Source organism: Vulpes vulpes, chromosome 6, assembly GCF_048418805.1.
Source record: "Vulpes vulpes isolate BD-2025 chromosome 6, VulVul3, whole genome shotgun sequence".
Lineage (NCBI taxonomy): Eukaryota > Metazoa > Chordata > Mammalia > Carnivora > Canidae > Vulpes > Vulpes vulpes.
The window spans coordinates 45,722,100-45,746,421 of NC_132785.1; the positions used below are offsets into that span (position 1 = coordinate 45,722,100).

The 24,322-nt window shown below is 41.5% G+C and overlaps 1 protein-coding gene across 1 annotated transcript in view; it reads right to left on the minus strand.

The window, feature by feature from the left end:
- The window catches only part of ABCC4 (ATP binding cassette subfamily C member 4 (PEL blood group)), a 246,631-nt gene that overhangs the window by 78,966 nt on the left and 143,343 nt on the right, over positions 1–24,322 (minus strand). Inside the window, exon 20 of the mRNA XM_072760858.1 lies at positions 5,802–5,881. Within this exon, the coding sequence (XP_072616959.1) occupies positions 5,802–5,881 (80 nt within the window). The remainder of the gene's footprint in view (positions 1–5,801; positions 5,882–24,322) is intronic.

The window sequence follows — 24,322 nt, forward strand, 5'->3', positions numbered from 1 at the left end:
CTCCTGTCTTCCTTGCTATTCATTCTAGGTCTCATCTACTTGCCTTCTCTTCTCTCTGCTTTCTCTTTCAATATGAAGAACTCCATAAAGTTCTGTTCTTGGCATCTAAAAATGCTTCCCTTTCTCTGAGCAATCTTAACCATCTTCACACCATCAATGATCATCTGCTCAGTGAAGAATATGCAGGCTCTACACTCATCCAAGGTACTATGCTCATCCTATGCTCACATTCCTAACTACCTGCAGGATTCCTCCACCTGGAGGTCTCAGAAGGTACCCATGATAAGTGAAATAAAACTCGCTGACCACTCTCTCCCAAGAGTGTGCCTCATGGAAGACCAGGAACTAAATGTTATTCAACTCCACGACCAAACCCAGCATGGTGACAAGCATGCAAGACACACTAAGTGCTTGGTCAAATGAAGGAAGATATAGGCTCCATCTCACTCATCCCTCATCCCAGCATATGGTAGGTGCTCAATAAAAGATGGACTGGAAATATTGGTAGAACAGAAGTCTACATACCACGGATACGTTATAGTACAATGTCTCCCTTTTGGAAGCAAGGTCAGTATTTTCCATTATCTATCTAGTTGCAAATACATTCATGAAACAATAGATCTGCACAAATGCTAGTAAAATATACCTGTGTAATTAAAATTAATCACTAAAGTTCATTTTAATCATTCGCTAAAACTTAAATGTTATCAAAACATTACAAATATTACACTAGCATGCTATCTTTATGAATTAAATCAATCGTTATTTTAAGAAATTTAAAGATTTAGTTAGGCTGCTGGGATTATGCTATGGCATCAGGAAATCAGCCAACCTCTTAAAAATTTGAATTTTAATTACTATGTCTATGTTTTTGTTTCTTTGTTTACTCAAATTCAACATCTTTTGAAGGCCAAAGACCTATTCAAAAAATTCCCCAATCATTGATTTCTCACCTCTGAGGTCCAGATGAAAATTGTGATACTATTTGTATTTCCAACCCTATTTTCACAAAGATGTTTAGTTTTCACATGTGAAGAACTGTACCTGAGCCTGATAGATGACTTGGTTTTAAATATATCGTTAACACTCAAAGCTGTTCAGATTTTTGTGAAAGCAAATAAACAAAACATGTCTGAACAACACTGATAAGCCAGATGTGCACTGCCAGCCACTGGCTAACTTATCTGATAAGCCCAGGGCAACCCTGAGGTAACCTGCAGCCTGTTGTTATTTTGTATTGTATAAATTATTTATTTCCTAGGACATATTCAGAAATTTCCTTTGCTGCTGGCCCATACTTCCAAAATGCCTCGCTGGTCAAACATGGATCTTTCTTCATTTACAACTGCTCTTCACCTATGTGAGCACAGGTTTGCAAACCCCGCACTTGTGCCCCACAGCTCTGTGGGATTTCTCGTTTAATGCAGGGCAAGAGAAAATGATACATATTTTCAAAATTTGCTGTGTCACAGTCTTCCATTAGCAGGATTAGGAATAGCTAACTATCCAAAAACTAAAAACAAACAAACAAAAAAAATGAAAACACCATATATTTACACAAATACAAATCCTTGTTCAAGGTCAACATGACCAGTCTATCTAGTCAGGTTTTGAACAGAATTTTCTTCTTTCCATCATTTAGTCGACGGAGCAATAAAAGCTGTCCCTGATATCTGAATTGCATCTACAGAGTATTATAGACTCCAGTCATTATGCATCAAATGTAAGATTCTGTTTCTCAGGTCTCTCCTCAATTTTTCAGCTTCAGACTCAATTGAAAAAAACAATTAGGTTCTAACCCAATGATTCACATTTCTAAACTCTTGCTTACAAAAGGGAAAAAACTACTATTGTCTTACAGAAAAAGCGATCAAACATGCATAATCTGGATTAAAAAGTTCACATGGACAAATGTAGTCACATTATTTCAGTATCTATTTGATTTTAACTCTCCCAAAAAGGCATGGCCATATGCATATCTTTAGTAAGGAGAAAAACATCATAGGAGATGGGCTTAATTTGAATATTCTGATGAGTGGAAAACTTAACTCTCAATTCATGAAGGTATCTGAGTTTTGGATTTCAGTTTGCATTCCATTCATTACTCTATAAATTCTGCCAAGTTCTTTCTGGCTCAGCAATACTAGATGTAAAGGATATGGAGATTGGGAAAGGGCTCATCTCCTACAAGATAATAAAAGGGTAACTTCTTGATAAGGAAATTCCCAGTCCTTTTAAAACTCAACCGTTTCAATGAAACTCACCTGTTACCTTTGGAAAGGCTCAAGTTCTGAGCTACTCTGCGCATAGGAGGAGCTGCTAGAGTCAGAGCGTTCTTAACCAAAGAATCTGATGTTGGACATTCTAACTGGGGGCCTCCCGATGTCAATAGTAGCTTTTGCTATTGACATCAGAAACAAAGGCAACAAGGAAATGTCCTAAAGCCATAGTGAAAGGGGTGAACAAAACTCTGGAGAAGAGCTCATGAACTGATCACTAGGTCTGAAAGTCATTCCCATCTCAGATCCCAGAGTTAACTGAGGAGATACTATTGTTCACACGGGTAATATTCTTGAGACCTGCATGTTTCCCCTGACTAGTTAAAACTCTTACATGTATTATAAAACTGAGTCAAAGTATGTAAAATTTTCTTTTTAAAAAAAATTAACACCCACCCACCTTTAAAAAGGCAAACAAAAGCTAGATCAACTACTTAAGCAAAGCCAGGAGGTGTGAGTGGAGCTGATTGTCATTTTGACCTTGCTTTGCTTTAATTCAGGAGCCTATTTAGAAATGTAACAAGCAACCCTCTTCATTCGGCTCAGCTAGCAGAGCTAATAGGCTTCTAATTAATTTCCAGAAGATTGCTGTTATAACTAACAGGTTTTAAACATTTGGTTGATTGGGGAAAATGAATTGAATATAATGTATTTGATTTGGAAAATTAGTTTTCATTCTATGTGCTTACCATAATAGTGTTTATTTTAAGTTTACATGATTCCATTAAGAGTCCCAGAACACCACCGGGTTGTTTTTATCCTTACAGTGTCCTACCCAACTTAAAAAAAAAAAAAAAATCAATTTACATTTTGGTATTTGTTGGCCTTTATTTGAGGGCAGGTTAAATTCATTTTTGTGGCATTAATAAAAATCTTCACTTGTTAATATAGCAACAGGCCCAAATACTTCAAAATGATCCCAGTGATACCTCAGTCAAAAGCCTACTCATCGAATGCAAATCCTCCTGTAGAAAGGCTTCTACACACAAAGTAAGATGAACCAGTTACTGCATTGTTTATGAAGTTTCCCTTGATTCCTCCTGACAACCATTTAAACAATGAATGTTGGGAAATGTCCCTCAAAGAATCAACAACAATGGCAGGGATCAGAGCTTTTCTATTTAGAAAATACTATTTTTAAAAGGAGAAAATATTTCTTCCTGAAGGGATTATGGAAAGCCTTATTAAAGACACCTGCAAACAAAACAAGTGACAATTGATCTTTATCATAATTGATAACTGAGTTATCCTCGAGACAAAACTCCATTCTTGGAGACAATAAAATCGAGATTTACCTCAGCTATTAAGAGTCAAGAAATCAGCTAATTGGGACTACTGGTATTCCAGGATGATAAGTCACACCAAGATTAAGTGAGCACATAATAAAAAGGCCCTTGTCTCTTCGGTTAAAGAGAAGTGCAGCTATACTAGGATTTTCTCTCCCTGGGCTGCTGAGAATGTTTTATAAAGAATTCAAGTAGTTTCTAGCCCTGTGTCTCCACACATCATGCAAAAGATAGGCAGACCATTCCAATTACGATGGCTGACTATGTGCAGAACACACAGTGTGCCAGCCACTTTGGAAACTCAACCTCTGCTGAACTAGCACTTGTGAAGAAACAGAACCTTTCTCCCAAATCTTGTCAATGTAATGAGCTATCACTGGGAAAATGTGACAATGTTTTGGCAAAGGACTGTTTCTTGGGGATAAATTACATAGCAAAACCCAGCAGGACACATTTATAAAATACGTTTGCATAAGAGGAACGGAAAAATCAGATCTTCGCAGTAAAAGTACTCTTCCTCCATATCTCTGTTTAGTTCATGTTAGTAACAATGCATGCCTTTGCCCAGGGGCTACACTGTTTGCAGTCAGATACTCACTGCTGCATTTCTGAGTGACTCACAGAAATGCCTGTGGTCATTTCGGGCCCAGTAGTGATTTTTATGACACGGCTAATTCTTCAAATTAAGTAATTCTGGCTCCATTTATAACAGTGGCTCCAGAAAAGTCCCTAGGTTTTCAACTTGAAGTGCATCTGGGCATTGAATGGGGGCGGGGAAGGACACATCAGAAGGAAGACATAATCGCAGACCCCAGTGGCAGCATTTCTACTTCCAGGCCATACAATAAGTTCATGATTAGACTACTAAGGGAGAGTAAAACACAAATTCAGAAAGTATTAGCAACAGCAGCAGAGATCTTAGAATATCATCTTAAAAAAAAAAGAAGAAGAAGAAGAAAAGAAAAACCCACTTGGAAAAAAAGAAACTTCCCCCGCCTGAATCACTGAAGAGTGGACAGAAGTAAACAGCATACGAAGCATCCCACGGGGATGCCTGGGTGGCTCAGTGGTTGAGGGTCTGCCCTCAGCTCAGGTTGTGATCCTGGGGTCCTGAGATCGAGTCCTGCAGTGAGCTCCCTCCCTGCAGGGAGCCTGCTTCTCCCTCTGCCTATGTCTCTGCCTCTCTATGTGTCTCTCATGAATAAAAAAATTTTTAAAAAGCGTCCCACGTGTGCCACAGAACTGAGTGAGCAGATGAGGCATGATATGACCCAGTATCACTTCTCTGAACCTCAGGTTCACAAACAAAATAAATGCTATATAGAAGGTATTTGTGGGGGGATCCCTGGGTGGCGCAGCGGTTTGGCGCCTGCCTTTGGCCCAGGGCGCGATCCTGGGGACCCGGGATCGAGTCCCACATCGGGCTCCCGGTGCATGGAGCCTGCTTCTCCCTCCGCCTGTGTCTCTGCCTCTCTCTCTCTCTCTGTGACTATCATAAATAAATAAAAAATTAAAAAAAAAAAAAAAAAAAGAAGGTATTTGTGGGATTGTTGTATTTCACTCTCACACACACACACACACACACACACACACCCTTAAGACTTAGAGCAATCAACGTGTGAAAGAAAAGCTGCCTTAAAAAAACAAAAAAGACATTTTCTGAGGTGACTTTGATCTTCCACTCAAATTATTGGCTTAAATGTACTTGCCTTTAAAGGCTTTGTATCTGCAATAACCGCTCTCTATTGTCCTTGCAAACAAAGTATTATTTTCACCTTATTATTACTAATCTTTTCTTTGTTAGTAACCACACCTGGTTTTATCCCCCAAAATGGTGCAGTAAATATTTGTCCTTTGTGGTAATACAATGCATAATTTAGTTAATCTGGGCTATCTTTCCGTGAGAGGTGATTGTTTCTATATTATGAAATGTGCTCACGGTAAAGTGAAATTCATGCCAGATACCTGGAAGGCAGATGGAGAACCACTTACCCAGCATGTAGCTGCTTCGAACCAACCTTGACATGACTGCGTAGCCACTCCTACACTTCAGGTATTACTCATGTTAACTTAGCCTCCAAATCAGAGCCACACCTTTCTCTTACAAACAAGGCCTTTACTAAGATAACATGACATTGTCAGGCCTAGGGGCCCACCCTCAGCCCCCATGGGAAGGACTTGAAAGAACAGGAAGTGCAGTTTTCCATCTGAGAACCTGGCATCACTGTGACCTTACCTGGAGGAAATCTAGAAACGTCAGGGGTAGCAAGTCATCCATGTGCCCAATGTCTTTGGAGAAACGATTTAAAATTCTTCCTGCAAGAACAGGATATGAGAGATTACTCATTTCCCCAGATAGGCCTACTTTAAGTGAAACAATTTACAGACAAATCAAAACAATATTTTAAATGCATATGTATTTAATCTATTACGCATTCATACGAAATAAGCTGATGTCAGTGTAAAGAAAAAGAAAACAGGATGATACCTAGAAAGAAGCAAAAATACCACCAAATGGCAGCAGGCAGGGAGTTGAAATTTGACTCAAATTTTTAATAAAATGGAGGTACAAAAAGTCTTGTGGCAGTATTGGGAAGCGCTGCTGGATTTTAGAACCTGCTCTCCTTTTAAATGCCATCTAGGATGCCCAAAGGGAGGCTGGATTGGTAAACAAACAATTGCAAAATACATAAATTGATCCAAATTGTCATATTAATTTTGCTTCAGTTATCAAAATTTTACTGCCTGGTACTTATTAAATAAAATGTAATCATAACCTCTCTTTTTGGCCTCACGATGATTCACACACCTTACATTTTGAAAAATTTTGGAATCCTGCCTCTTCCAAGTTGCAAGTTTACAAATGGGGTAATAAACCACTATCTATTGCAGTACAACCAACTGTGAAAAACAGACTCATTCTTAAATATCCAACAGAACCAGAGGAATGCAGGCAAGAAAACAGAAACATTACCTAATAAGCAAAGATCATTTCCTGGGGAGCCTGGGTGCCTCAGTCACTAAAGCATCTGCCTTTGACTCAAGTCATTATCCCAGGGTCCTGGGATGGAACCCCATAGGTCAGGCTCTCTGCTCACTGGGGAGACTGCTTCTGCCCCTTCCTCTGCCTCTCCCCTCCCTTGGCTCTCTCTCTCAAAATAAATAAATGAAATATTAGATTTTTTAAAAAGATCATTTATTACATACTGTATATCCCTTTGTAGAATCCAAGAGAACAGTACATCCTAAAGGATTTGAAAACAGAAAGTGAGAACAGATTTGTAATAAATATCTAGTTTTTAGAAGACAGAATTCAAAGAAATTGAAGCTACACATAAACAGACTATATTAGTATAAGCAACTCCTGAGAAATGTGTTTGACTTGCCCCTGAAGTTCCTTTTGTAGTGGAGGCTTCAGGAATCGTGCCTGCAGGTGAGATGTGGGGCCTCTACAACTCTTCCCAACGTCAGTCACAGGTGACTTCCTCCTGAGGCCCTCCATACCAAGCCCCTACTAGATCGTGAATGGCCAGAGGCTGGCAGCTGAGCAACTAACTATTGCCAGAAGCTCAGGGTTGCCCAGGCAAAGAGGTGGAGGAACTGGAGGCTTCCATGCTTGGCGACACATGACAACCAGGGCCTCCACTTCTCTGACTCAGGCTTAGGAGATACAGACCCCAGAAACTGTCTTCTTATAGTGACACTTTTGGCAGGTTGAGTGACAGCTTTTCTGAGCCTCTAATAATACCTCCTTGAGAGGGTGATTCTGAGGATTACATGGGCTCATGCATGAGAAAGAACCCAGTCACAATGCCAGGTACATTAGCAGGTGCTCAAAACAAAACACCAAGGTGAGATCACTACTGTTGCCCACAGGATCTGAACTAGTCTCCTGGCAAAGTCTGTCTACCAGGCCCTGTCAGAAGGTCAACCTGTTAACATGTAAGTTCGGTAGCTTGAGACTGGGGCTTGAAATTGTGCATTTTTACCAAGCTCCCAGGTGGTGTCCTCTCTGCTGCTCCACACACCACAATCTGAGGAGCAAAAGGTTAGGTGGTTAAACAGATGTGCCTTAGAAACACTAAAATCAGATGGGCAATTTTCCACATATTCTTACAGTACCTTGTTATTTCTAATCTTCCAAGTATCAAGACAAAAATAAGGAAAATATGCATCAAGAAATATTAAAAGACATACTTTAAACATTTATTTCTTCAATGGAAAAGGACGACTTTTCAACATAGTCAGGATTCAGAACACTGTAAAGTATGGTTCAGCTTACATAATACTAAGACCAACATTCACATTTGGGTTGTTTTTTTTTTTTTTAAGGTGAAAAGGCTACACAGTGATGATATGTGAAACCCATCCTTTTTACCTTCTATCAGATGCAGAGGTCTTAAAGTCTAAAATACCCAGGAATCCCTGGGTGGCGCAGCGGTTTGGCGCCTGCCTTTGGCCCAGGGCACGATCCTGGAGACCTGGGATCGAATCCCATGTCAGGCTCCGGGTGCATAGAGCCTGCTTCTCCCTCTGCCTATGTCTCTGCCCCCCCCCCCTCTGTGACTATCATAAATAAATAAATATTAAAAAATAAATAAATGAAATAAAATACCCATGGGTTGGCAAACAGCATAAAATACAAGGAAAACACACAACTGAGAAAACCATCTCTCCACACAGCTACTATAATAATTGACCTGAATGTCAAAGACTGTCAAAAACCTAAACTGTCACTCACTAACCAGGGGAGTGCAGAAAATGTGAGATTAGAAGAGCCAAGAAGTTACTTTCTGGCTCCAAGAAACAACTAAGTCTCTGCCACAGACTTAGTTACAGTGAGAACTGTGATTTCAAGTTCATGGCCCCATAGGTATAAAATTTCCTCAAAGGTCCCCAAATCAAATCCATATGATGCATTCCCTTCACTAAACACATGCCATGCCTGTTCATCCAAATGGAACATCTCCGGGGACATAGAAGGGGGAGCCCAATCCACTTTCAGACTATTCTGTTAGGCAGGCCTTTCTTACATTACACCGAATCTTGCCTTCCTAGAACATGCAACCCACTGCTTATTCTGCTCTTACAACCAAGTACACGGAGTAAATCTAATTTCTCCTGATGTGACAGCCCATCCAATGCTTGAAGAAAATCATATCCTTGCCAGACTTCTCGCATGCAGTTAGCTGGTGGGGCCTCAATTATTCCTGAGAAGGCACAGTATCCTACCTTGGCCACTGCCACCTGTCCAGACTCAGATGGTCAGTTTCCAGGATGCCTTTATTTCTGGGATTAAAATTACAGCACAGGCATCAATTTGATCACCTCGGCGTAGAGCCACAACACACGATCCCTATCCTGCACAGGATATTTAACCAATCATGAGACCACCAAGCACAATCAATTCCGGCAGCCAGATCACATTTTAGAGCCACATATAATGAAAACTCATATCGCATGGGTTGATGTAGAGTTCTGGGAACAACTGGATAGTATACATAAACATTAGGATCACAGCCCGTATGACCCGGAAATTCTAGGGATCTATGCCAAGGAGCTAATAAATCATCAACAATGTTCAATGCGGGTTATTTGGGAAGTGAGAAGAACATGAACATTAAGACTGAAACAGGTCTATAATACATTAGGTGTAATTTTAATTTTTTTTTTAATCAATATTCTTTTTCTATAGTGACTATGCATTACATGTGGAAAAAAGAAAGGGGTGGGGTGTGCCCCACATGGTTGTGGCTCTGACTTTGGCTCATGATACGAGGGTCCTGGGATCGAGCCCCAAGTTGGGCTCTCTGTTTGGCTGGCAGTCTGCCTCTCCCTTTCCCTCTGCTCCTCCCTCACCCGCCCCGTGCTCTATCTCACTCACAGTCTCTCAAATAATTAAATAAAATCTTAAAGAACAGATTGTATAATTTGAGCTAGAGTCAATCACTGGTCAGTCCACGCTCTGCCCTCTCTCTCATATGTAGGATTTCTCTACTTCTTACAACCAAGCTACAACATGAAACTTGGAAGAAGCTCCCATGTCTAATGTGGACCCAATTCTTTTTTTAAAAAAAGAAAAAAGGAGGCATGTTTGCATATCATAAAATATTAAGGTTTATTTTTATTGAGGCATATAACTTTGTATCTTAAATACTCACCCATTTCAACCATACAATTCAATGAATTTAAGTAATGCTACTGAGCGACAAGCTGCCATCAAATACCAGCTCTAAGACAGTTTTGTTCCTCCTCGTAAGATGTCTCATGCCACTTTCAGTGACATCCTGTTCCCATTCTCAGCCTAAGGCAACAGCTAATCTACATTATTTTTCTATAAACTTGCCCTTTTTTGAGACATTTCATACAAATGGAATCATACCGTATGTAGACTCTTGTGTCTGAATTCTTTGACTTAGCCCAACATTTCTGAGGTCCATCTATGCTATAGTGTGTCAGTAGTTGTTTCCTTCTGAACTCCATTCTTTAGCACAGAAATGGTCTTGGGCACCAGCACAAAAGGCCATGCCACACCTCACCTACAGGTGAAAGTGGATGTGTTTCATGAACTCTTATATATTAGGAACTTCTTGCTATGTGCTCATGGTTACCTTCATGGAAGATTCTAGAACCTAATTCTTTTGATATGAATGGGTCACTGGTTTGATAGCTCTGTACAGTTAGAAGCCAGGAATGCTGGATCTGGACCAGTTTCTGAGTATTTTGGAGTGTGGAGGGTCTGGTTGGTGAGGAGAAGTAAAAGAACCACTCTCCTAGTGGTAAGTGGGATGTAGAACCAAACAACCTGGGCAGCCCCAGTGCCACAGTGGTCTAGCACTGCCTGTAGCCCGGGGCGTGATCCTGGAGTCCCGGGATCGAGTCCCACGTCAGGCTCCCTGCATGGAGGCTGCTTCTCCCTCTGCCTGTGTCTCTGCCTCTCTCTCTCTCTGTCTCTAAGAATAAATAAATAAAATCTTTGGGAAAAAAAAAAAAAAGGAACCAAACAACCTGTCCAAAAGAGGATAGTCTCTCCAAAAGGGCAGAGAGAATGGACTTGTACCTTCCATGGTCAATGCCATGTGATGGGGTAATGCCTGATTAAAACAAGAAGGTATTCAGGGGAGCTCAGAGATGGTCACCAGGATGAAAAAAATCATGGTGCGGCATGAGGGAGCTGGAGGAGCATGGATTTTCTGCATCATCCTACAAAACCAGTTCAGCATAAAATTTCGGAGTTCAATGTAGCCATCACCTCTGATGTCAGAATAGGTCTGACACGGTGGCTGATCGAAGAATGTCATAAAATAGAGCAGCAGGAATTAGGAAAGCATCGATAAGAAACCACCAAGATTGTTGTCCTCCTCTGACACTCAGTAGCAAGAGCTCTTCACACAACTCATCAAATGCCCATTTATATCCAATCCCTAGCCTGAAAACAGTATGTGATCATACTTGTTTTCCTTATGTCACAGGATCGAAGAACATGGTGGCTAAAACAGACTGTCCTTACAATGGCACCCTCTATGTGGTGTGATGGCACACCGGTGCAAGGGGTTGTCCTCATCATCATCATCAGGGGATTACAGAGCTTTAAGGAAACACGAAAGGTAATCAGGGCTAGTAATTTCCAAACCTTGTCAAGATTCTACGATTCTATAGGGGTGCCTAGAAAAAGTGGAAGGCAACCTCACTCAGCGCGAGACACCCAACCCTTCACCCTTCGCTCTGAGCTTCTTGGTCTCTTCCCCAGTGCCCTCCCTAAACAGGCTTCCTCCCTCTAGAGGGTCAGACAGAGGTGGCCTTTGAAGAGAGGGTTCTGAAGCTAAAAGAAATGTTCAAATCCCATTAGATCAAGCTCCTTGTAAGACACAAGAAGATCCATGGTCCAGCCTCTCTCAGGATGATGCAGTAATACTCCGTAAGTGGCAGGTGTTACTGGCAAGCCAACCTGCTATTTGCACACAGCAGAAAAAGAAGACAAGAGAAAGTCTACTTTTTCTTCTCAGGCTAGAACCATCAGCCATTTGTCCAAGGAAACTCTGCTCACTTTCCTTCTAATGACTCGCTCTTTGCGTATACATACCAAATTTTATGTCTACTCCTGATCTCCCAGGGTTTCTTGGGCACTTGGCTATCCTTAAGAAACATCTGAAGCTTGACAAATCTTAACTAAACAAAAGTCTTTGAGGTTGGCCTGCAAATACTCATGTCCAACTTCTCCAACTTTACCTTACACCTGTACCACAATACCCAAGATGAAAACTTGTAAGTCATTTTGATTTTTTACTTCAGATAAAATACTCCCAAGACTTTGCACTTAAAAAAAATTTCACGTATATCCTTCATTCTTTATCTGTCAAATCCAATCCATAAAACTTATAAGTAACAGCGATGAGAAGACACAGAAGAGAGGTACCTACCTGACCTGTGCATCACTGCTGGCTGGATCCTTGTTCTCATGGAGGCCTCCTCTCTCTCTCCCATTCACTCACCAAGAAGGCTGTCCATCCCTGTTCAATCCCATCTACCCAGAATTCTCAGCCTTTTCACTTCCATAAGACTGTTGCTGACAAATACAGCTCTCAGGTATGTGCCACTCACTCAACCTCCTCCATCTTTATCAGACAGGCTTGGGAGATAAAGGAAACAGGCATAGGCCTGGCCACAGCTAGCAGATCAAAGAGGCATGGGGTGACCAAGCAACTGACTAGCTTCCAAGTCATTTAGAAGTTTCCTCTCAACAACTATGAGGTCAGAGAGTAGCAGCAAAGTGGAAAAAGACTCCCCATCCAAGAAGAGGGATCTGGGTACATGCAGGAGCGCCATGATAAAAAGCCCAGCTATGGCTTCTGGAGAAGCGGGCTCTGCTATGTATGGCTCCATAGAATGCTGCTTCCCTTCAATCAAATCTTCCTCATCTGACCTAACTTGAATAGATTCCATTTTCATGCCAAATGCCCTGACTAGAGCTATCACCACAGATCCAACAAGAGACTCACTTATTAAGATCAGTCAGGGAAATGATAGATTTTGTCAAGTTACTTTGTCAACTTACAATTACTAATTACCCTTGTAGGTAACAGAAGTTTTTTTAATCGAAATCATTTTGGCAGAACCTTTTTCATGTGAACTATAGAGTTCTTATCTTTTTAAACAAAAGATACAGAGCATAAATACATCTTTTCTTGACAACCCAGAAGTAATATTCTGAGAGCATTTGTTTCTAAACATAGCAGGGTCCTTTGGGGATACTTGAGGTTACGTTGAGATGCACTCCTACACCCTAACACACTATGGTTTTCCAATATTGTGCTTTCAGCTGACACATTTTGCTGTTGTGCAGAGCATGCCTCTAACCTCCACTTTCACTTATAGTGATGAGGACTGTGGAGACTCTGCAACTAAACAGGGTTACTCTGAGCAAACACATAAGCAATTTTCATGGTCTTAGGCACAATTTTTCTGACACTTTATTTGATGAGAGACTCTTTCAGCTTGCTTCCCTCAGGATCCCCCCAGAGTCTGGGTATACTCAGAATATCTCATAAATCCATTCAGTGCTTTAACTACTTTTCAAGTATATTACTCCTACATTCACAACTATGTTATACACTCTCTTTAAACATAAACCACATTTCACACACAACCTATATAATAAAATGTCAAGTGCCCAGGGGGAACTCAAAATGGATTTGCTAATAAAATATCATAAACCCATTGGCTTTCCCACTTTTTCTTTAAAGATGGACTTCTACACAAAAACATAAAATCTGTAAAAAAAAAAAAAAAAAAGATATATATATATATATATATATATATATATATATATATATATATATATATATGAAATAGTTCTTACAAAACAGAGTTTGTGAGACCTGGAAACTAGTCAATGACATCTTCCTGAATGTCAATCAGGCAGACATGATTGGAAAGGTTCATTCTGACCACCACGCTCTAGTCTTCTCTGTGCTGTATACACATGAGCAAACACAGCAGGACTAGAGGGCTACTGAGTACCTAAGTGGCATTAGATGGGAAATAGCCCAAAACTCGTAAAAGCAATGCACCAATCTCCCACAGACCTGATGAAAATGTATATTCTCAGGAGCTCTGAGTGCCGCCTGATATCCTGGGTTCTAACAGGTCCAGGGATCACACTGAGTAATAAGGAAGGATAAGCAAGGTACTGATCATGTTCTGTCTCAGGAACCTGTAAAATAATCGTCTTACCTTTACACATGTAATCACTGCCTTTTTAAATTCCCTTCCTTACTTCTAAAAGCTAAAGACCATTTGTTTCTCTTTCAACACACACAAATTAAATTAGAATATAGGCACTGGCAGGACAGGGATGCTGTTTTCTTCACTGATGTTTCCCTAGGGCCTGACCAACTCGCCTAGCACATAGAAGGTGCTCAAAAACACACCTGGGTGGCTCAGAGGTTGAGTATCTGCCTTTGGCTCATATCCGGGGTCCTGGGATCGAGTCCTGTATCAGGCTCCCCACAGGGAGCTTGCTTCTCCCTCTGCCCAGATCTCTGCCTCTCTCTCTGTGTCTCTCATGAATAAATACAAATCAAAAGAAAGAAAAGAAAAGAAAAGAAAAGAAAAGAAAAGAAAAGAAAAGAAAAGAAAAGAAAAGAAAAGAAAAGAAAAGAAAAGAAAAATCAAGCAAGCTCAAACACATTCTGAATGAATAAATAAAACAAGCCCTTCTGCTATAAGGAATAAATGGTTTGTTTTCAAATTTCAGTCCCTATTTCTAGTTTTGATATTTCATACAGTTTTTTGGCAGTGTTTGCCCAAATGCGGAAATTCATGTTGCAACATGAAGTGTCTGTTTTGTCCAACTTGTCACTTTCCCTGTGCTGTTGAATGGATGTGCCTATGCTCTTTCAAAGGCTGCCTGAAATTTCCACTTGCAGACTGAGTTTCCCAAAACTGGTACAGCAATTAACAGAAGCTGATGTGACAACAGGAAAGCACTAGGAAACAGGGGAACCCAGTGTCTCAGAGGTAATAGAGGAAAGGGGGACAGCAGTCTCCAATGCTGAGAGGGTGGCAGCCAGGGAGGAGGCTGGAGCAGACGCAGACCATGTGAAGATGAGGAAGCAGGCAATGGAGAGAAGGTAAGTAGCCTGGAAGGAACGCACAGACAGGATCGGAAATGCAAGGCACAGATACTAATGTGACAGGTAATCAGATACTGAGAAGTTCTGCCCCAACCATGACCTAGACCATTCCTCTAAAGCTAGTAAGTCCCCCTAAGAAGTCAAAAGTTAAAACACATAAGAGACAGCATTTAATTTAAATCGTAGTGTTCAGAAGGTGCATCCGTAACCCACCCCATTTTCTTAAAGCACAGAATTTGGTGTGCAGGCCTGAGAGGGTGATGTTAACCAGACGCTGAGGGAGAAAGCCTATGGTTCCCTTCAGACAGCCCCTCAAAGGTTCTTTCTTCCTAATCACAGTAAATATGGCATCAATTTACCTATGGTTGATGGTTTTCTTCTGCCCACCCTTAGTACTTGCCTTCATGCCAAGAAAGGTTAAACAGAGCAGGTCTGAGAAATGTTTCCTGCTCACTCCAGTGGCAGAAGTCAAAAGAGCTGGGGAAAAGCCACAGCTATACAGAGCTAAGGAGTATAACCAGCGGTGGCAGGAAGAAACCTAACGTTCCAGCATTTCTGCATCATTTGGGAGTTCAGACAGAATTGAGAATGCAGTCAATCAACCAGGGATCCCAGCATCTCCTTTAGCAATATGAAAAATTTTCGAGAATAATCATCACAATGTGTCGCCAAAGTTCAGTGGTCATTTGCCCTTTCATACAATTAAGGGATTAGAAATAGTAATTTCAGGGATACCTGGATGGTTAAGTGGTTGAGAGTCTGTCTTTGGCTCAGGGCATTATCTCGGGGTCTAGGCATCAAGTCCCACATTGGGCTCCCTACATGGAGCCTGCTTCACCCTCTGCCTGTATCTCTGGCTCTCCCTCTGTATGTCTCATGAAAAAATAAATAAAAATCTTTAAAAAAAATAGTAATTTCAAAGTTCCATGACATACCTTGACAGACTGAGGGGGAAGGGGTTTCAAAAGGATATATGTGCTCTTTGTGTAATGGGATCTTTACCATTTCTTTCCCCACCTGGGAGATACCAGTTAGATTATCCAAATGCGATGACTTGTAAAAATTGCAGTATCTCTGAGACACCAAGGGCAGGACCACAATCTGCTTTTCTACATACATATTCAAGTTTTCCTTTCTCTGGGCTACCACATCCTCTTACTCTGTAGCTCTACCACCTGGTAGCCAGTGAGTGAAAGTATCTTTAATCCCTAACTCAGTCCTTGCCATTTAGATTTAAACTCTGTTTGGTGTCCCTCAGGGGCATTTCGTACTCTAACATTGGCAACATGTGACTACGCTACACAGAAGTGAATGTAGTGTCTCCAGTAACAAAGAACGCGGCGAGCACAGACAGAGGTGGCATGAAGTACACGCTAGGCAGCAGCGGTGAGTATCACCAGACAATGTGCGTTCCAGGGTTAGGCAGGGCCAGCCTGACAGGTCTTCCTGGCGCAGACATGGCCACGAAAGGAAGGCAGAGAATGGAGACTGTCCAGGTATGAGGAATGACATGTGTGACGACTAGGAGGAGGGAAAGGCAAAAGGATGGCAAATATTTGCCTAGTGGATGGAAAGAGCATGACCTAAGGTGTGCTGAGATAGGAGAGCACTTAAGTGCAGGAAAGGAAAAAGCCAGTTCTTTGGGGAACGCCAAGGAGAACTCCCTGTGGTCAGAAAGAGGTCCAAGTGCTCTCTTCTATGGGTGCCTCTCGTCTTCAAAGCCATGATGGTTGTAAGGAGGAAGTACAGAGGGAGAGGCTGGTGCCATCAGGATGGAGGGACATCTTACATATCCAACCCAGGCTGGCAAAAAGTCTGAAGGGTGCAACAGAGATGCCCCAAGACCAATTCTGTTTCAATCTCCATGTGCAGACAAACCCTCACACCGACTCGTCCCTATGCCTGGTGCTACACATCAAGGATGTATGTAGTTAGATTTCTTCTGGTGGTTGTTTTGGTTTGTTTATGCTTGGCTTCTAGAATACCACTACCCACCTCCACCATAGGACCACCACTAAGTAAGTGCCAGAGACTATTAAACACGCTGTACACATCATCTCAAAACTATATGCAACACATAGTCTGCACCTTACAGACAAGGCATGTGAGGTTTAGGGACAAGAAGAAATTAACTCAAGAACACTCAGCTGTAAAGTAGGAAGCCAGGACTCATGACTGGTGTGGTGGAGATTCAGGAAATTTCTTACCAACAGATCCATGGCATGGAGCTACTTGATTGGACACATTTGAAAGCTCTATTAAATATGTACTACTAAGGATGAACCAATTAAGTTCTAGGCAGGGCTGATAGAAACAGCTAGTGCCTGCTCCACTAGATGCTAAATACTTTGACTATCACTCTTGATTAAGAGTTCCAAGAAGCCTCTCTTAGCTAACCATAATTAAAGTGAGACATTTCAAATAACTCCACCTCAAAATTACATTACACAAGTTACTGTAAGCTGAACGAAGAGAGTAGCAAGTGGGCAAATCGGTGAGAGAATGAATGTGCACACGGGCTCACACATTCCTGATAAGGGAAGTCCAGGGGCTTAGGATCCAGTTCATCCCCAGTCCTGACTTGTTGTGTCAAATCGCTAACTGCTGAACAGTATGGGAGGAGATTAAGCTTGAAGGTTGCCCCAGGATACCATTTTGTTAGAGTAGCCAGAAATGCTTTGCCATAGCAAGTAATCATTATTTTTATATTTCCGAAGGATTGAGAAGAAAAATGTTGGAAAACTAGACCAGGCTAATTCCTTTACCCCAGACCTCACATCACAGTACGTGTGGCCTCATGGCCCACATATGGTCAGGGATGTACAGACCACTGGTCGGCAACAGGTAGAAAAATCCCTAAGACGGTGAGTCTGATGGAAGCTATGGAACTTTTTCACTGGAAAAAGCCCACACAATAGATTTGCATAATTTCCGGGGATTCCTAAAGCATGAACTCTAGGAAGGAGAATGGCCATGGAGTTAAGAGACTCGGATAGCAAACTCTGACCCTAACAGAACAGGAAACCATGCATCACAGGACTTCTATAACAGGAATGCACCACAACGTCTCCAAGAAGGTTATTTTTTTCCTGGTGTACTGTGCCTCGACTGTCTTTCAAAGCTGTGCGCACAGTCCCTATTTCCAATCTCTGAAGGAATGAGCCCTCAGGGTTAAGACATGGAACAGTCTCACCTCAACGATGTGTTCCCACAGAAGTGGTGGTAGCAAGGCCTGTTTAGGAAGCCTTCGCCTGAGCAAAGAAGTCCACCAGCCCACAGACAAGAATGAGACCCAGTCCCTGAGAAAACCCCGAATGGAAATCACCGCGCAGCATGCAAAATCAACTCTTGCGATCTCCAATACACACACTGGTTATTCGTAATGCTCAAAAATAGGACAGCAAAACGTCTGGCGTGAGAGCATGACTAAACTTGAAAACAATGGGCCCTCCCACTACCCACCCTATGTAAAGTAACTGAAGGTGTGCTGGAGACAGATCAACCAACACCCCAGTCTCCTCGCCGGCGCATCATTTTAATATCCAGGAACCGCCAACAGATATTACACAAAACTGGCTGAGTTCTGTTCAGGGTAAATGGACCTTTGTTTCCCACCCACCCCCCTCCCCCTATAAAAAAAAGTAAAGAAAGAAAGAAAAAAAATATCATTCAGGCAGAGGGGGATGGGACGCCTGGGTGGCTTAGTCTGTTAAACTCCTGGCACAATCTCAGCTCAGGTCTTGATCTCAGGGTTGTGAGTTCCAACCCCGTGTTGGAAGCGAACTAGAGTCTACTTATTTAAAGGGAGAAGGACAGTAACATTTCCAAGTATTTTATTGCTTCTTTTGTAAGTTCATATAAAAGTCGGCAGACCAGGAAATAAGGCTCTATGTGTTGTAATTCTACTCGTTCTCCAGTTACAAAAAGCTCAGGCTATAGGCAACCTCATAGCCACCAAGCCATTGCCTGTTTTGCACATGGAATCTTGACCTATTCAAATATCTCTCACCCCTCGTATTTTGAGGTCCTCCCACCTCTCAGAACTCTAGCCCCACCCACCCACCATGGTCACCTCACCCCTATCACACAGTTGGCCAGGTGCAAGGACACTGTCCTTTTCATTATCAATGCATCCAGCTGGGGGGCTCCTCCCCTGGACATCTCATGAGCATATACGGGACACATGTTTTAATTGTGAACCGAGGAAGCCAATACACCTCATGAAAATGTTTAACATAGTCCAATAAAAAACTTAAAAAGAATTTTAACATAAAAGAAAAGCTTCACATACTTAGGTTAAAAATAAAAGAATTGAAACCCAAACTTTATTTGGATTTCTGATACTTAGCGACATTCCATGAGCTTTGAACAGCCACACAGGTTGGCCTGTCAGCAGCAAGGTGCATAAAGGATTGAGCTGACTTCCATAGCTCGGTGTGTGTTTTTACATCAAATAACTTAATCAGAACACAAACTGTTCTTAGATTTCTGCAGAGGTAATTAAATAACAATTCAATGCCAATTAATCACAGTCAAATAAGAGTCTGTCAGAGAAGAACTCTATACACATTGGAGGCTATTTAATGGTCAAATACTTGGCAGGATCTTAGTTAAACAATGATTCATTAAACCCCCTCTGCCACACAATGGCCAGACTGAACCAGAAGTGAAAGAATCGAAACTCCTTTGTTCTCCCATAAAAAGACATCAACCCTCCGTGCGTGATATTCTTTCCTTCCTTACTTAGCAGACTGCTCAACTGCATGATTCAGGCTGTGCTCAACTGCTCCCAGGCACATAGGCATGTGAATCCTTGGTTCCTAGAACTCCTAGAACTTTCCCTAGGCAACTCTTTTCTTCTCAAGTGAAAAAGAAGAGAGGAAGACAGTTGACCACACCTACAGAGAATATTTATTCGCTGCAAGCAGGGAAAAGAACAGCAGACTCAGAACCTACCTTCCAACCCCCGAGGAGAGGCAAGCTGTGGCCATTTGGCCAGGAGCAGCCTGACTGCCCACTCTAATAACCCTTGGTCCACACAATTTGTCTGGCCAGCAAAAACCCGTTCAACATTTTTGGTTTCCTGCACCACCTCCCTTATCAACTTGGTTCCTTTAAATTAAACATCCCTTTATAACACAACTGCCCATGAAAACCCAGAGGACTCTGTTAAGTTTGGCTGATAATTCCCAAAGACTTTTCATCGCATTTCTCAGAGGGACACTTATTACCTTCCTCCAAGTTCATTTCTTCCTAAGGAGACTATCAAGCAAAACGACTCTGGAGGCTGTTTTTTTTGCCTACACTAGCATTATAAGCGCTCCCATAGTTTCACTAATGCTATTTTTTTAAATGCATGATTTTTGCCCTTCATTGTTGATTCATATCTGAATTAGAGATCACCAAGCTGGCGTTTATGGTGTTATACTGCAGGTACTGTTAATGATTTTATTTGCCTCTTTAGAGAGAAGTGTCCTAGTCTGGCTTTGTTAAAAGCTGGGTCATTCCTAGTTTTAGCAAACATTTAAACATAGTATTTAAGAAATAAAATTAATTACCTTTCTCTTCATGTAAAAACAAACTATGTACTACTTGATATTTCTAGAAGTAATATTTCACATAAAATGAATTTTTTGAAGGGGATATAGATCATAGTCCCTGCCCCTCCATTGAATTTATTATAATGAATCAAAGCTTAATACACATGACATAGATTTCATGAAAAAGTTAGGAAACTTCATAGAAAACTTATTAGCAAAGTATATTTCAACTCTGCTCATAAATTGGGCAATAGGAAATAAAGATCCCCTCTTATGAGGTCTTGTTTGGATATAAAATATTAAATTCATATGCAGACTAGAACAGTGAATGTACAATACACTACATATTGTTTCAATAAATATATAAACTATAAATCAAAACAAGGGGTCCTAACACATTAGTGAAAAAATAAAGCTCTAAAAAATTTACATTAATTACAAATATTAAACCTATTTTTGTGATCCCTCAGACATGAAACTCAGGATTTATTTTACACTGCTCTGATACAGTACACAAGGATAACAACCCTACATGTGTCTCTTTCTCAGCTCAACTGTGACACAGAAATGATTGGGGGAGTCACACTGAGTCTGTACATAAACATACCATAGCAAAACAAATTTTCCTGCAAATATAAGCAGTTTTTACAGTCTATCAAAGCAGTGCCAAAAAGTAGATTTATTCACATGAACTGCTGACGGGAAAGAAACATTTCAGCAGTAAATAAAGTACATCGTAACCCCACCGTCAAATCAATGAAGTCATTAAAAATAGACTGCATTCTTCAACGAAATGGTGAGTTAAGGGGGGAGAAATCCTCGGTCGCAACAGAGGATGTATCTCCAACAAGGCTGACAGTCACTGATCGGGGCCTGCTCTCCGCGTCCCTACCAAGAAATGCCTCTGAATTCCTTATCTTTCTTCGTGTGTATTTAGGCATGTAAACTGCCACATGGCATTTCCAACCTCCCCACAGGCATCCTATAAATACAAATAAGAAAATATGCCCTGTTTTTTTCTTCTTCTCCTTCGAGGACCCAAACTGACAGAGTATTATCACTTTTGTAGACTCTTGCAAATCGGCACGGTAGCGTCGGGCAGAAATGTGCTGAGATTATAATATCCATTTATCTAAACTGCCAACATGTAACAAAATTCAGGTAGGGTGCGTGCCACCTAAATTAATTTACTACTTGAAAAAGACTTCTTAGGCCAAGCCTGTCAAAAGGAAAACAGGAAAGGAGTTAAGAAACTGTAAATAAATCTAAACACGGTGCGTTTGATCTAATTTTCAAGTGTAGGATTAAAAGGAGGAAGCATGCCAAGAGAAGACGACAGGAGGAGACTCCCAACAAAAAAGGCACTCTGAGCACCAAAGCCACACTGGGTACCTGGTCCTTGGGAGCGTGCTGCCCAACTGTTCCAGGGGGCTTGGCACTGCGGCCTAGAGCCAGCTCCTGCCATTTACTGAAGAACAGAAAGGATTCAAGCACCTCATACCTACTGTGATGGCTACGAATCATGACACAAAACAACAAGTGTTGGCAAGGCTGTGGAGCAATCAAACCCCCTGGTGCATGACAGCTGGGAATGGAAAACAATGCAGCCACTGTGGAAGACAGTATAGTAGTTCCTAAAGAAACTAAACAGAACTATGGTATGATCCACTAATTCCACTTCTGGATATATGCCTGAAAGAACTGAAGGCAAGGTCTTACAAAGATACTTGTCCACTCATGTTCATAGCAGTATTATTCACAATCACCAAAAGATGGAAGCAACTGCCAGTAGACAAAATGTGGCATGCATACATACACGTGCGCACACACACCCACGCATACTGGAATATTATTCAGGAGTGTTTGGATGGTTCAGTTGGTTAAACGTCAGACATCAGCTCAGGTCATGATCTCGGGGTCCTCAGACTGAGCCCCACCATCAGGCTCCTGCACTCACTGGGGAGGTCTGCTCCTCCCTCTGCCCCTCCCCATACTGTGTATGCACAATCTCTGTCTCTCAAATAAGTGAATGAAATCTTTTTAAAAAATGGATTATTATTCAGCCTCAAGAAAGGAAATCCTGACATGAGTTACAACAGATGAATCTTGAGGGAATTATGCAAAATGAAATAAGCCAGTCACAACAGAGGGTATACTGTATGATTCCACTTACATGAGGTTCCCAGAATAGTCACATTAATAGGCAGGAGAACAGTGGTTATCATGGGCAGGAGGCTGAGGACAGAGTTTAACGGGAACATACTTTTAGGTGAGAAATATGGAATAATTGTGGAGCTAGATGGTGGTGATAGATGCACAATAGGCTTAAAGCCACTAGCATGGATAAATGGTCAATTTCAAACATGTTTTATAATTTCTTAAAATTAAAAAAAAGAAAGATTCAAAAGTTACAGCTATCCTTCTCTTAGAATCCATCCTCTCTGTCGCACTCATCTGTCTACTCCTGATAACCTTATTAGAATGGTTAGCTCCTGTACACTTAGCACCCAAAGTGCTTGTGGTGGCAATCACCTCTACCAAGACCCTGGTGAGGAAATGTGAGGCGTATGCACTGATGGGGACCAGGAGGTTCCTCGTCCCACCCTGACCCAAACACAGGAGAACGGAGGACACACACGGTAAACGAGTGAAGGGAGAGGTTGTCTGCTGGTGGGAGAATGGTGCTGAGTAAGTCACAAATGCCACCTGCCCACTGCACAATGAAGAAAAGGAGAAAGCGAGGAATGTGTTAACATTTTAGTCTGCAAAGCACTGCTTGACCTTTAGAAAATGCTGTAGCAATTTACCTTTCTCAAAAAATATTTCACACAATCAATATTCTAGATGCCCTTGTCTTGTCCACTCCCCAACACCTTGAAAAATCTTACACGTTAAAATGCAAAAATAGTATCAAATATCAATGGAATTCAGTCCCACTAGATGACATGACTAAATCAACATGCAGCATGCATCCAAAGCCTGGCACTCGCTACCATGTCCAGTCAAAGACAGTTCCTCAGAACCCCAAATAGTACCTAGGTTGGTCAACAACACCCAAAGGCGGGATTAAAAACCTCTGAGAAGGGATCCTTGGGTGGCGCAGCGGTTTGGCGCCTGCCTTTGGCCCAGGGCGCGATCCTGGAGACCCGGGATCGAATCCCACATCGGGCTCCCGGTGCATGGGGCCTGCTTCTCCCTCTGCCTGTGTCTCTGCCTCTCTCTCTCTCTCTCTCTCTCTCTGTGACTATCATAAATAAATAAAAATTAAAAAAAAAAAAAAAACCTCTGAGAAGTGCTTACAACCCTTACCCTTTTTTGAGTTTATACAACCTAAGAACAAGAAGCTAAGGGTAAACACCAAAATAAAACAAAAGAGAACCTGCATACAAGATGACGGTGAAATATGTATATTCTCTGCACTTCCAGGGAATGTGTCTCTTGGAATGAAAAGCAAACATAAATATATCATTGGATCAAGAAGGGTGGATACAGACTAGTTTATAGACAAAGAAAATACCACAGAATATTCTAGAAAAGAGTATCTAGTCTAGAAACCCATTTTGAGGGAAGTGTGATCCTCAGAATCATCTGATTGATGGAAAAGAGCCTTCAATCTTAGTGAGCAGGAAGAGAGGAAAGAACCCTCCATGCAAATATAGAGCTGGAGACAGAGGAAGGCACCACCAAATGCCACAGGGAATACCATGGAAGGATTACTCCCGAGACTTATGGGCCCTCCTTTCAGAATATATGCAATTATTATATATCATATCTGGTTATATCTAAACTACAGGGCAGGGTCGGGTATAGGACTTTATGACTAGCCTTGGATAGAGATTCCTGTCCCCAAAGGTTCACTTCATGGAAGACAGCACATGCCATCCATTATAATGTCTATATTTAAAAGGCCTTAAGTAAAATCATTAGCTAAAAAATTAGCTAAATATTTACTCCTTTATGCAGCAACTGTTTGAAAACTTCTGAGTAAGCCCCAGTGGAACCTAACTAGAGATCAGGAAAGAAACTCACAATTCACATTCTTCCCTCACCACTCAGCATCTACCACCATCACCAATGGGATG